The sequence below is a fragment of the Zeus faber genome (assembly GCF_960531495.2).
Source record: "Zeus faber genome assembly, chromosome: 11".
NCBI lineage: Eukaryota > Metazoa > Chordata > Actinopteri > Zeiformes > Zeidae > Zeus > Zeus faber.
In genome coordinates this window covers 32,861,918-32,876,155 of record NC_137205.1, presented here as the reverse complement: position 1 = coordinate 32,876,155, position 14,238 = coordinate 32,861,918, and the positions used below count along the sequence as shown (strand labels likewise).

The following is a 14,238-nucleotide window of genomic DNA, read 5'->3' as shown; positions in this document are numbered from 1 at the left end:
AAACTCTGATTGTGCAAACAGTGAGTCTCTCAGTCCAACCCCCGCAGTGGGAAACGGAATCTGAAGTGATAAAGGGTCATCTTCAGTTTTAAATATTAAAACAGAAAATGAGCTGAGTTAAGTTTACCTTCATAAAGGAGGGGACGGTAGCTCAGGAGGTAGAGCTGGTTGTCTAGTAATCTAATGGTTGCTGGTTCGATCCCAGGCTCCTCCTGCTATCATGCTGTAGTGTCCTTGAGCAAGACACTTAACCCCTCATTGCTCCTGATGGCTGCGTCCGTTGGTGTTTGAATAATTGTAAGTCGCTTTGGATAAAAGCGTCTGCTAAATGACGAAATGTAATGTAATGTAATAAAAAAGTTCTCAAGTCAAGCTGAAACCAACTCAGTTTATCAGGTTACACTACGTTTGATTTGAAGACATATTTTAGTTTTCAATACCAATACCTTCATCAGAATTGAAAAGTTTAACAAGATGAAAAAAAAAACCAGAAACAAGATGACCCAGGACACAAAATGTTGTCATGGAAACAACAAGCACTTGCATTAATGAGATGGATGTTTTGCTGGCACGCTAGCATAGCATGTCATCGTATGGCTAGACACCTCCTGTTGGTGTCTGTCCAAGCAGTAACAGGACAGTGTTATGGAGTACAGTGCAAACCTTCTGGCTCTCTCTCAGAACTTTGTTAGAATCTGGGACTCCACCCCAGATACCCTGAACTACCCAAGACAGCGGACCATTGGTCACAATGAAAGATTTTGTTAAGGACGACAGAGTTTTGTCTGGGACTGACTGAAGAACAAAGGCCGCAGTTGAACAGTGTGTAGAGGCCCTACGATGATGTGGACTTCACTACTGAAGAGTGGAAGCGAAGAACTGCCTGGAGACAGAACCACCCTGAGTCGCTTCCCCAGTTTTAGAAGGAATTTCAACCTGCTGCTCTCCCCGAGGAGGGGACAAGGATGGCGACAGACAGCGGGCGGTGGATGGGTGGAGGGGGACAGGGAACGGGGGGCGGCCAGCCACAAGGCATGGTAACTGCTGTCAGAATTAGCCGATCAGACTGCCGCCATCCCAAACAGGACGAAACCTATCCAAGCGCTAGCTGTCGGTAGCAGGAAGATTGGACCAGAATAGTCACTGAAATCATTCCTCAAAAGCATGAGCCACGCGGCCCGGAGGAGCAGCAGCTGGAAGCCACATGTGTTGGGAGCGGAGGGAGTACAACACGGACTGGACAGAAGAGGGCTGATTAAATAACTTGCATTTTAAGCTAAATGTTTGTGGTATAAGATCAACTGTGAATAACTATCAGTACTGGAATTATCCTTCCCCAGTCCAGATGAAACAGTCGACATACTATGACACAGTGTGACCCTTTGGATTTACTAATTCTAAGAGTCTGTATCCTGGATAGTACACTGCAAGGAAGTTATATTGTTGTACAGGAAGTGTTGTACCCGGGTAACAGACACTGAGTTATGCAGTTGTATCTACTATGAAATGAATCAAACGCTGTGCTGAAAGCCTGAAAGTTCAAAGGGAATATACTCCAACACAACACAACACAACAGGCTAATTTCAGAAACGGAGACAGTTGCCAGTGCCACATCTAAAAAAGATCCTTACAGACACCAACACATCTGATGAAATGAAGTCGACCTGTGTTGGGATTACAGTTAATCAAAATCAGGGCTGTTGCGTCCTGTAGCCTGAAGGCTCCTCCAACAGTGCCCAGTTCTCTCATTTAACTTCAATGAGTTGCATTCCACGCTCTAGCCTGACCTCGTCATTCAACCCATCGACAATTTGCCGCTACCAATTACAATCTCACAGCTTGGTCAGCTTGATCGCACCGACTCACCTTTGACCAGCGGCTCCTCTTCCTCTTCCTCCACGACCATCTTCCTCTTCTCTATGACCAGACTCTTCATCTCATCAGAAACCTCTGGACCAGCGTGCCTGCATGCGAGAGAGGTAAATAAATAATCCTGCTTCGTTCTCCACACCAACCAACCCCCTGAAGGCACCCTCTCATTTGAGCCAGCTGGCCCAGAGACGAGGGGGAGAGGAGAACCCCCCAAAAAGTCCTGCCAGCACCCCTCCATCGCCCCTCCATTGCCTCTGGTTAGAGACTGGGGGGGCGGGGGTGGGGGGGCAAGAGCCGTGAATATCTCTCCTCACGCTTTCCCTCCTTAGTGGCACGCTAGCACATTGACAGACACACACACACACACACACACACACGCATGGATGTATAAATATATAAAGAGAAAGATACCCCCAGCACCGTGGGCAGCAGCTCATCTCTCTGTTATCACTCTGGCTGCTGAGCATCCAAGAACCAGGAACTGAAAATAAACGTGACAGTGAGACGCCAGTCGGGGGAAGACGGAGAGTTCAGCAGGTCACAGGCCTGGGTAGTTAAATACACCAACATCACAAAGCTTCCGCTGGAGCGCTGCAACCACCAGACAGTCCATCCAACATCTGCTGAGGCAGTGCTGCGGACAGCCCTACAACTTGTTATCTCAGGCCAAGGTCCATTTCCAACCCATTAAGATTGTTTGGAGGGTCTATCTCTCCTCATTTATTTGTCTCATTATTGGTTTATTCTCCTCATTTCCTGTATCTAACCAGAGTTGGAGGATGATGAATATCTCCTTCCTTCCTTCCTTTAGTCCTCCGAGAGCTCGGCTTAGGAAATCCCCCCCCCCCCCCTGGGGGGGGGGGGATGTTCACCGTCTGGTTGCCACCTGATCCAACACCCGTATTGATTGAAACTCTCTCATAACGAAAGGCAAGACTTTATCAATAAGTCTTAATAAAGCCTATCAGCCTCATCTTAGATCGCCATGACGGCCATTTTCTTTAATTGCATATGGTCGTTCTGACCTGATCTAATCCACACCTGCCTCTGAGCGTCCTCTGTGACACTGCTTCTGGATGACTAGCATGCATGTGCATGCACACATATCAACACCCGCAATAAAGTACATGAAGTGCAGTTGCAGATCCCTGTGGATTGGCCTCATCCTCTGGTTTGAGGTGATGCTTGGACATACAGTGAAACTCTAGACAGCAGAGTGCTCCGTCTGTCCAGTTTGTACAAGGAGTAACGCCGGGTGGTGGACCGGGATCGGTTGGTGTCGTGTTTTACGGCGTCTGGATTTTAAACCCAAGCTTGCACGTCTGTCAACGGAGACCTTCCAGAGCACAGCACCTAGGCTGCCACCCTGCCATGGCATTCAAATAAACCAAGAAATGTGAGGACACCTCTTATTAGGGGTTGTTAATGACCCCAGACTAAAACCCAAACATGCAGCAGATGGGCAGCGTCGGTCTATATGCAGCTCGCCCCAGACAGATCTGAGCTGTAGAACATTTAGCCTCGGCTGGAGAATGTAGGCTGGTCTGCAGGGGAACAGTCGCGATACAAAGGATCACTTTGTGTTATTGTCTGCAAATAAGTCCTGACTCTCAGTGGCCCTGTCATTGGGGACTAAAATAGCCTAGAAGCAATAATAGGTGCACACAAGGGTTTCTCTGCAACGTCGTGTTCAGATGGAGGCAGATAAGGGGTGGAAGCAGTGAAGTAATGCAGCTTTCTGACCCTGAGATTGTTCTTCTGTTCTAATCAATGGTCATAATAGAAATGTTGCAAAAGATTGGTTCTAAAATATTCCCTTGCATGAATATGGTATGAAAACACCAGTAGTCCTCCCCAAAATATCGGCAAATTATCCATATCGAGGTATTTCGCGTTTGTCAATATTGTCCAGCTACATTACTGTGTAACAAAAGACACGGTGACAACATGTTGTTTTCTGTGTCCCCGTCCTTGGCTCCAATGCCAACAATGTTCTGAGAAACGCTACCAGGAAACGCTGGCCTCCTGCCACACAACCAACAAAGAGTCTGGACTTTCACCTCCCGGCCAGACTGAGCGTGTGCTATACCAGGCATCAGTCCACACGTGCTGAACTCTCCTGCCTCTGGTGGGCGGAGAAGAGGAGAGTGAAACCAAGAGTAACTCCAGACCACGGACTGGAACCTTACTGCAGCTCGAACAGAACTCAGCTCCACGTTCTAACTGTCCAGAACAGAACCAGGCTCTCAAACATGGGACTGATCAGACCAGGGGGCTGGACCACATACTGTGTCCATATAATAGAATCAGCATCATTTTATTGGTCTCACAGGTGCCAATGCACTTAAAACACACACACACACACACACACACACACACAGACACACACAGACACACACAGACACACACAGACACACACACACACACACACACAGGGAGTGGTGACTGGAGAATTTTGGCTTTTGCGTTTCTCCCTTCCCAGCTGTCCTTCCTCCAGGAGCAGCCTTCACTACGTTGGCGTCCAGGGACCAATTCCAGGTGGTGGATCCAAGTCGTGGTCAGGGACAGGACAGGGAGTGTTCTACATGTTTTTAATTTGGGTCCTTTTTTCTGTTGGAGGAGACCCATGTGAGCGCGGGTAGAACAAACTCCACACAGAAAGGCCCCTACCGGGAGATAACCCCCCCGGAGCAATGGTCCTGGGAATCAATCCCAGGACCTTCTTGCTGTGAGGCAGCAGTGCAAGCACCGCGCCACACCATAATATGGATATTGTAACAGGAGACTCGATATCCTCTCAGATTTTGGTTTGTAGCACCATGATATGTGGTCTTCTATGGCTGCATTATGGAAAGTAATGCAGTATTTTCTGGAGGGAGTGGTGAACAGCACATCACAGCCACTCAGGCAAACATGGTTCTGGAAGGGTCCACTCTTTTCTAATGACACCCCTGGGTGCTGCACAGCTGTCCTGCAGCATCATGAGCCCCCCCCCATGCTGCCTCCCCCACATTCCCAGAAGCCCCAGCTGAGTCCATGACTGGGAAGGGGGGGAGACTTCCTGTGGAGAGCAGGAAACAATTTGACATGGGGATTAGAAACATGGAGAGTGGAGCGAGGGCAGATCCACAGAATGAATGAATCTCTCTCTCTCTCTCTCTCTCTCTCTCTCTCTCTCTCTCTAAAAGTCAATTTACTGTTACAAAGCTCAAATTTCAAAGAGTAAAATAACAAACCCGTTTGTAAAAAGGGAGGCCCAGAATATATTCTGCTGTTCTCCAAGATGAGCACAAACAAACAAGAAAAAAAGACGCCACATTCCCCGTCTGTGAAAGTGAGAAGCAACACATGGAAACAGCAGCAGATTCAAGAAAGTTCTTGCAGCGATGGGAAGGAGCCCAGGAGTGAGGGAAGGAGGGAGGTAAGGAACCGAGGCTCGGCAGGAAACAGAGCTGGCAGTATTTAAAATCACTGACCAACATCTGATCTGACCAGGAATTAGGAGCATCATGTGTTTATCTCAAAATATTGGCAGAACACCAGAGACGGCACCGTGTTTGCTAGGTTCTGTGTCCACAGGTCTGAGAGAGAACGACCACTAGTGTTAGAGCTTCCGTTTCAAATCTCAACAAATTTCTAAAACCTAATGGACCAACATCAGCCCAAAGAGTAGACACTGTCAATTGACCTTTTCAGTAGTCCATCATTATTGTCTGTCTACACCAAAACCACCAGACTGTCGGTAGCAGTTGGCTGCAGCTCGTTGTCTGGTTGTAGCTCCCAGAGATGATTGATTTCAGATTGATTCCAGTTCCTGGTGTGATCAGGTCAACAGGCTCTAATTCGAAGCAGGAAAGCAGAGCCTTGCTCCGGGGTCTGGACCATGTGGGTCAGCGTAGAAAACAGACATATTGGTGTTTGTGGTTGGACGATGATCGATATATTGTAGATACACACATCTCATTAAAAGAACCTGAACAGTTATCACAAGGTCTGTATGCTCAGTGGACACCATCCATCTACAACCACAACCACAACCACAACCACAACCACAACCAGGACCAGGACCAGGACCAGGACCGAGGCTTCAGAAGCCCCAGTCTGATCAGAGGTGTCCAGCCCAGGAGCAGGGGACAGGTGTAACTCCCCTTTAGAATGAACAATTATATCCTAATAATATTGTATATCCTGAAGGTTAGGGTCAAAATGATCTGCTATGAAATGGTAATATTGGCACACATCATACTGTAGATGCAGGATATATATAAAATATTATAATATGAGACTAGGTACTGTCTGGCGTTCTGGTCACATGGTTTAGTTAAATGTCTTCAATGAGCATTAGAGAAAAGAGCAGTTTGTAGTTTTCTGAACTTCATAGATTGTTCTAGCTTCCAATCAATTGTCATAATATCCATTTTATTAATGACTGGTTTGTCAGTATTTCTCATGAAAGTACCAGTAGTCACCCTCCAAAAATGATTGATTTTCATCCAAAACATTGTGGTATTTGCCCTGGTCTACACCCGAGTCCAAGACAGAAATGAGCATCAGGTGCAGGAGGTCAACGCTGCTCGGTTTTGAAGGAATTCATCCTCAACTCCCATTCCTGTGTACTATGACACCACACACACACACACACACACACACACACACACACACACACACACACACACACACACACACACACACACACACACACACACACACACACACACACACACACACACACACACACACACACACACACACACACGGTGGGAAAATGGGAATGTGGTGATTAAGAGTGGGACCAAACGACCTTCAGCTAAAAATACGCTGTTTACTCAAGACCAGAGCCAAGGAATTCTGAACGAGGGAGAAAGAAAGAAAGTGTTTTGAGAAGGAGGGCGAGGGAGAGTGGGGGGCAGGAAGTTGGGGGGGGGGGTCTGATGGAAACTTTGACGGAGGACATCGTGAGATGGTGACTTGCAGGATTCTTCCAAAAGCCAAAACTAATTTGGATTTCCATCTTGATGAATTTACAAATGTGTTGAATGGTGACATCAGAATCAGAATCAGAAATACTTTAATAATCCCAGGGAGAAATTATTTTTGTTACTCCAAATCTACATACAACATATTTACATACAGCATATTTACATACTACATATAATAATTACTAAGAAACATATTTATATATAAATATATATATGAACATATCTATATGTTATAAACATATAGATATAGAGTGTAAAATGTACAGTTAAAAATGTGCAAAAAGAAGAAGGTGCAGAAGTGGAAGTCCGTGTTTTGATGTCAGATTACAGAGAGGGGGTGAGAGTTGAGAGACATGAGAGTTCTCCACCCATCCATCCACCCATCCATCCATCCACCCATCCCTCCATCCACCCATCCCTCCACCCATCTCCCTCCCAACCACACGAGGCAGTGTGAGGAGGAATTAATCAAGCCTGCAGATGAATCATAAACATTTTTTTATTTTAATGCAAAAAAATAGTAGTAGTCCGAGTAGTAGTTTTTGCTTTCTTATTATATATTTAAAATTGTAATATATTTTAATAAGTTTGTATATATTTGTGAGGGGGAAGGGAGTCTCTGAACCAGAGCTTAGTCTACCAGGGGGTCTGGGTCCATCAAAGTACTAGTGAGTACTTTCACATTGTACTCAATCTACTCTCAGCTTGGGGGGGCATCTCTGGGGGCATCGAATCCATTTTGATATCAAGTGTTTTTGGGACAGTGGGGGGTGGGGGGCTCGTGGGGTCCGACCCGCCCCCGGGGATAGGACCCAGCGGGGGGGGTTTTCGGATTTTCCTCAGACACGTCAATATCTGGGACGGACAGTTTGATTAGATGGAGCATCTCGCTACCTGTCATCATGAGGTCACAGCGTGAGCTCACACAAGGTCACACAAGGTCATACAGCAAGTCAGAGTCACCAGAGTGGAATGGATTATCAGAGAAACACCTCGTAAGTTAAAACCTTAGCTACAGAGCAACAGGAACCCTGAGTGTGTCTGTGTGTCTGTGTGTGTGTGTGTGTGTGTGTGTGTGTGTGTGTGTGTGTGTGTGTGTGTGTGTGTGTGTGTGTCCTTGTGGTCAACACCCGTGAGGCAACTCGCTCTGCGCAGGGAAGTGTGAGAGAATCGATTACTGTTGCAACAGGAAGGTGATCGGTGTCAGGAGCAGAAATGTGAGGAGCAGGGCGTCGCAGAACGAGGAGCCGACGCCAAATAAAAGAACCCGCCCCCCCCATCCTCACCCGTTGGATCCATTGGCTGTTGGTGTCGGTGGAGAGACGCTCTCCTCATCTGGAGCCTGTCAGAAGGAGAGCAAGAAAGAGAAAAGAAAATCAGAAACCCGGTCACCCTCCTGGTGTGTTGTGATACCTCAACGCTCCACTAGGAGTGCTGCAGCGAGCATCTTCACCAAGGACAACGCTGCACGTCTCCAGCTGCATCCTGGGACCTCAGCAGGAATGCCAATGTGGTACTTTCATTGTTCGTTTTCTAGTGTATTTGTACTTTTACTGCAGTAGAAGTTTGGAGTACTTCTTCCTTCGCTGGCAGAGAAGGACGTACGTTACAGAGTTTGTACATGATGGGTCGATGGTAGCTCAGGCGGTAGAGCTGGTGGTCTAGTAATCTAAAGGTTGCTGGTTGGATCCCAGGCTCCTCCTGCTAGCATACTGTAGTGTCCTTGAGCAAGACACTTAACCCCTCATTGCTCCTGATGGCTGCGTCTGTCGGTGATTGAACAATTGTAAGTCGCTTTGGATAAAAGCGTCTGATCAATGTAATGTAATGTAATGTAATGTAATGATGTGAACCCCTCCCCCTGCCTCTCAGGTGTCAGCCACCCCCCGCCCGCCCCCTGCTGGCAGACAAACCAAATGGCCTTCATGGGCTGGACATTGAAGCTTTCATTTCACAGCAAACTGCGAAGCTGGGGAAGAGGAACGGAGGTTTCCTTTTACACAGTGACCCGAGAAAACCCCAGAGAGGCAGCTAGTACTAGGACTCACAAGCTTTAGTGCAGTAAGTACAAATACCCTGACACACAAAATTATGTAAGTGTAAAGTACCACCTTGACATTCTTACTTTAGCCAAAGTATACAAATACTCGTTCATAAGTGTATTATATATAGTATATAATACATTTATACATTAATACAATATATTATAAAAGTATTCAAAGTAAAAGTACTTGTCATAGCCAGCACCCTGATATAACAAAGTCTATAAAGTACTACTGGACCTTTTTTTCTGTATCTACAAGGAAAAGTATATATTTGAAATGGAGTAAAAAGTTTAGATATTTGAAATGTAGTAGGGTAAAAGATAAAGTAAGAAGTTGGAGATAATGAGCTCTAGAAGTCAGTGTCCAATAATCACTTGGCAACCGCCTCACCCATAATAATCCATGTTTCAATATTCTCACTTGTTTCACCATTTTTGACAGTAAATTAATGCACCAACAACTCTCATTTTTCTTGATGGAAGTCTCTGAACATACAGATTTTTACCACATTTGTTTTGTTTTTAACTTATGAAAAGCGGTTGACAACGGCAACCGGACCACACAAGATGGTCGACAATAGCCCAAATCCAGTTGCCTGGGGCAACCACTACTGTCAAGCCCTGATGGGATTTAGTTAATGCTTAACATAGAGGATCTGCAAATCTCAAACTTCAAGAGAACCTGAGAGAATAGTCCTGACTCAAGAAAAAGAAGTGTAAGTGTATATATACAGTAGTAACTCGCTACGCTGCTTTAGAAAACCAACAATGCAGACAGCACATGCATTGAGTGGCTGTTTCTATAAAGTCAGAAATAAATTATCAAATATGGGATTTTTCTCGCAAAATAATCTTAGGGATTACCACTTTAAAGCGCTGTGATTAATCCGATCACTGCACTTCCTGTTCAGATCACGATTCATGACGAGGATTAGTGCCTTTTACCCAGCGCTTTAAAATGTTGTTTTTCAGGAGAAGAGTCTGGGAAACAGAGTCCTGACAGAGGAATCTGGATCAAGAAGGAATGAATCACAAAGAGACCGAGAGAGAGCGGGAGAGAAAAAACAGACGGAGAAAGAGACGGAACAGGGAGGAGGGGGATGAGCGGAACTGAGTCACAGAATGAACACATCATGACGCCTCCATCCTTCTTTTTTGCTTTCTCTCCATCAGGAAATACCTGGACGTTGCCAGTGGAGCTGAGCTCCAGATGTGCAGCATTGAAACGACACTAACTAAATATAAACCAGCGTTCCGTGACTGCACGCTGCCAACGTGCAGAGTCCGTGCACGTTGGCAGCGTGTATACTGGGAGCATGCACATAGGGAGCATGCACGTAGTGAGCGTGCACGTAGGGAGCATGCATGTAGTGAGCGTGCACGTAGGGAGCGTGTATCCTGGGAGCGTGTATGTTGGGAGCGTGTATGTTGGGAGCGTGCATGTTAGGAGCGTGCATGTTAGGAGCGTGCAGGTTGGGAGCGTGCATGTTGGGAGCGTGCATGTTGGGAGCGTGCATGTTGGGAGCGTGCATGTTGGGAGCGTGCATGTTGGGAGCGTGCATGTTAGGAGCGTGCATGTTGGGAGCGTGCAGGTTGGGAGCGTGTATGTTGGGAGCGTGTATGTTGGGAGCGTGCATGTTGGGAGCGTGTATGTTGGGAGCGTGCATGTTGGGAGCGTGCATGTTGGGAGCGTGCATGTTAGGAGCGTGCATGTTGGGAGCGTGCAGGTTGGGAGCGTGTATGTTGGGAGCGTGCATGTTAGGAGCGTGCATGTTAGGAGCGTGCTTGTTGGGAGCGTGCAGGTTGGGAGCGTGCAGGTTGGGAGCGTGTATGTTGGGAGCGTGCATGTTAGGAGCGTGCATGTTGGGAGCGTGCAGGTTGGGAGCGTGCAGGTTGGGAGCGTGTATGTTGGGAGCGTGCATGTTAGGAGCGTGCATGTTGGGAGCGTGCATGTTGGGAGCGTGTATGTTGGGAGCGTGCGCGCTGGGAGCGTGTATGTTGGGAGCGTGTATGTTGGGAGCGTGTATGTTGGGAGCGCGTATGTTGGGAGCGTGCATGTTGGGAGCGTGCATGTTGGGAGCGTGTATGTTGGGAGCGTGTATGTTGGGAGCGTGTATGTTGGGAGTGCGTATGTTGGGAGCGTGCATGTTGGGAGCGTGCATGTTGGGAGCGTGTATGTTGGGAGCGTGTATGTTGGGAGTGCGTATGTTGGGAGCGTGCATGTTGGGAGCGTGCATGTTGGGAGTGTGTATGTTGGGAGCGTGCATGTTGGGAGCGTGTATGTTGGGAGCGTGTATGTTGGGAGCGTGTATGTTGGGAGCATGTATGTTGGGAGCGTGCGCGCTGGGAGCGTGCGCGTTGAGAGCGTGCGCGTTGGGAGCGTGCGCGTTGAGAGCGTGCGCGTTGAGAGCGTGCGCGTTGAGAGTGTGCGCGTTGGGAGCGTGCGCGTTGGGAGCGTGCGCGTTGGGAGCGTGTATGTTGGGAGCGTGCGCGTTGGGAGCGTGCGCGTTGGGAGCGTGTATGTTGGGAGCGTGCGCGTTGGGAACGTGTATGTTGGGAGCGTGCGCGTTGGGAGCGTGCGCGTTGGGAGAACTAAGTTGGGAGCATGCACATTGCCACTCTCCACATTCATCAAAAACTGTGGTGTGAAGGTGAATGCAACTCCACAGAGTGAAAAGTTGACAGAAACTTTAGTGGAAACATGAACAGGAGAGAAAGAGGCAGAGAGAGAGAGGGAGGGGGAGAGAGAGAGAGAGCATGACGGATATCCCGTCCTAAAATTAGGGCCGCTCTGTCCCAACACTGGAGGCATTCAAAGCTGTGGGACTGTTTGGGCAGCTGTTGAGTCGTTCCTCTGAATGGGGACTGTAAACAAGAAGGTCCTGGTCCTGGTCCTGGCCTTGTGCTCCAAGGCTTCGAGTCAGAACTGAGTCACGGTTCCAAGCTCAGAAGTCAGAAGACGCTTAAGAACAAGCAGCAGAAGGACGTGCGTCCCCAGTGCTGCGGACCTCACACGTCACGGCGTGTTCTGACAGAACAACAAGCTTTCTGGACAGCGACGGCACTTTTCCACTGCAGTGCCAGAGCCCGCAGGCGTCTGCTGGTTTTAGCTCCTAGTCAGACCCAGTACCAAGTGTCCCAAACGGCCACTTGGGTGGAACTAAACCGCACTGCCGGCCTTCTATTGGTCAGTTGCAATAGTCACAAAATTGAAAAATGCGGACGAAGACATAAAGCAGCTTCAGGTTCCTCCTTTGTTGCGATCGGTTGTTATATCACTGTTGTGTGGTGCTGAACGAACGGTCCCTATTTCTCATGACATTTCAGATAACTAGGTTACTTTCAATGTTTACAATAGCAATTCATACATAACTGTTGAAGGATACTGTTCACACACGTAACTTGAGGAAAAACAAATGCTTCAGATAAATCCTCCTACTGCTGCTACGTCACGGCTGTCGTGCCATTGAAAAGCGACACAGGGGGCCGTGCAGGTCCTGCAGAGCACCGGCACCGTGTGGCTGTGATCCCTGGCAGGAGCTGACGAGACCTTCCAACAGCCCAAAAAGACTCAAAACACACACCGAGAGGGAGGTGTGGCCAGCTGTCGAATGTAGGACGTGGTGGAGCAGGCTGAGCAAACAACGGAGGATGCCCCGAAGGGCTTTCCCTCAACTCGTCTTAAAACCTCCTCCCTCGCACCCACCTCCAATCCCCAGCCCCCAGCCCCACACTGAGATCTCAACCACACATTTGTCCTCTGCATTTTACCAACTTTAACGACGCCTCGGTCAAGGGCTTCAGCAAGAAACCCCTGTCAAGATGGGGAGAACATGTAAACACAGATCCTTCTGGGTCTGACCACGCAGCCTCACCAAAGTCCAGAAGGTTCTTGGAGAACTGCATGGGAGCATATCTGATGGAGTTGGCTTAACATGCTGTAATGACTGGCTCTGAGTCGACTTTTCAAAGCAGGTTAAGAGGAAACAGTTTGCATATAACTGATGATCAATACCATTAGACATTGCATAGCACTAAGAGTTGAAAAGGTGAAATATTCACAGGAGGGGAACATTACAGACCACAGCGCAAACAAGCACCGTTTGGCAACAACTTAATCAGTTCCTTCCTCCTTCGAGGAGCCCAATTCGATTTACAGCAGACAAAATCCAATATCAGAGCGGGGGGATTTTTCATTTGAGAAGGGAACATCAGATTGACGTGAATCGAAACCTTGTTCCTACAGGACAGTCAACATAACCGTATTGTCTCCCCAGAAAATTGGTTTTGAGACCTGGTTGTCCACACAAAAAAAAAGAAGCTAATTTCTCTTCCTTATTTCTCATATAGATATTTTAACTGTGTAGACCTATTTTTAATAGTCTTGAGGTTTTTTTTTCATTATAGTACTGTGGCATTAGAACATATAACTTGGTGGTTTATTTTTAGGCGGTGGTCAATGGCATCCTTTTCCTTCCATTAACTACCTGCTAATCAGTTAATTTCTGTACACGTTACATTCATTTTGAATAACTTATACAGCTTATGACAGGTGTATAAAGTCACCAGTTGGATGAGTAAGGATCAGGTAGATTCTGGCTAGTGAGCTTTCTCCCTAAACTACTGCTAAGAGACTTTAACATCAGTAGGACACACCAAGCTACAATGAGACTGACAACTGTTTTGTCAGTTTATTCAAGAAAAAAAAAAAAACATATTAACCATTACTGTACAAACCTTTATTATGATTTTTTGGGCTTTTTTATTTTGGTGACGAACGCCACAGATCTTAACACTCAATAGTATCCATGCAGTTCTGTCAATATCATAGAAGCGTTTTTCGATACCTGGACCGACTTATTTTAAACAAATAAGGGAAGGTATGACAGCTCGGAAACCTCCCCACCTTCTTCTTTGGGGAGCAGCAAATCTCTGAATGAAGCATCAAATAACAGTAGAGGACAGAGGAGGCCTGCAGTAGCGACTGGGGGCAGGTTCCCTCTCCATCAGCCCTCTCCATTGGGAGGTGTTCCTGTATTGATTCAGATCATGGAGCACGGTTGGATTTCTTGGGCAAACACGCAGCAGACAGATGGTGCACAAGACCTCTGGAGGTGGATGTTTGCCAAGAAGAGCAGTGCTGCCCGGCGACACCTCTCTGAAAACCCCTGGGAAGCAGAGGTTGTCCTGATCCTTCTCGAACTCCTGCTTTTCTGCTCTGCTTCTGAGAATAACCCTGGAGAACTCAACTGTTTCTCAACAATTTCTCTGCTCTACCAGTTGACTGCAAGCATGCAGCAGGGCCTGCCAACAGAGAAGAGTCCTGTAGGCGTGCAGTAAAC

The 14,238-nt window shown here is 47.4% G+C and overlaps 1 protein-coding gene across 2 annotated transcripts in view; it reads right to left on the bottom strand.

The window, feature by feature from the left end:
• The window catches only part of plekhh3 (pleckstrin homology, MyTH4 and FERM domain containing H3), a 37,523-nt gene that overhangs the window by 21,391 nt on the left and 1,894 nt on the right, over positions 1 to 14,238 (bottom strand). For both annotated transcript variants that reach the window (XM_080009337.1, XM_080009336.1), the window contains exons 2-3: positions 8,139 to 8,194; positions 1,868 to 1,965 (exon numbers count right to left, since the gene is read on the bottom strand). In XM_080009337.1, coding sequence (XP_079865463.1) covers positions 1,868 to 1,965; positions 8,139 to 8,194 — 154 coding nt within the window. The remainder of the gene's footprint in view (positions 1 to 1,867; positions 1,966 to 8,138; positions 8,195 to 14,238) is intronic.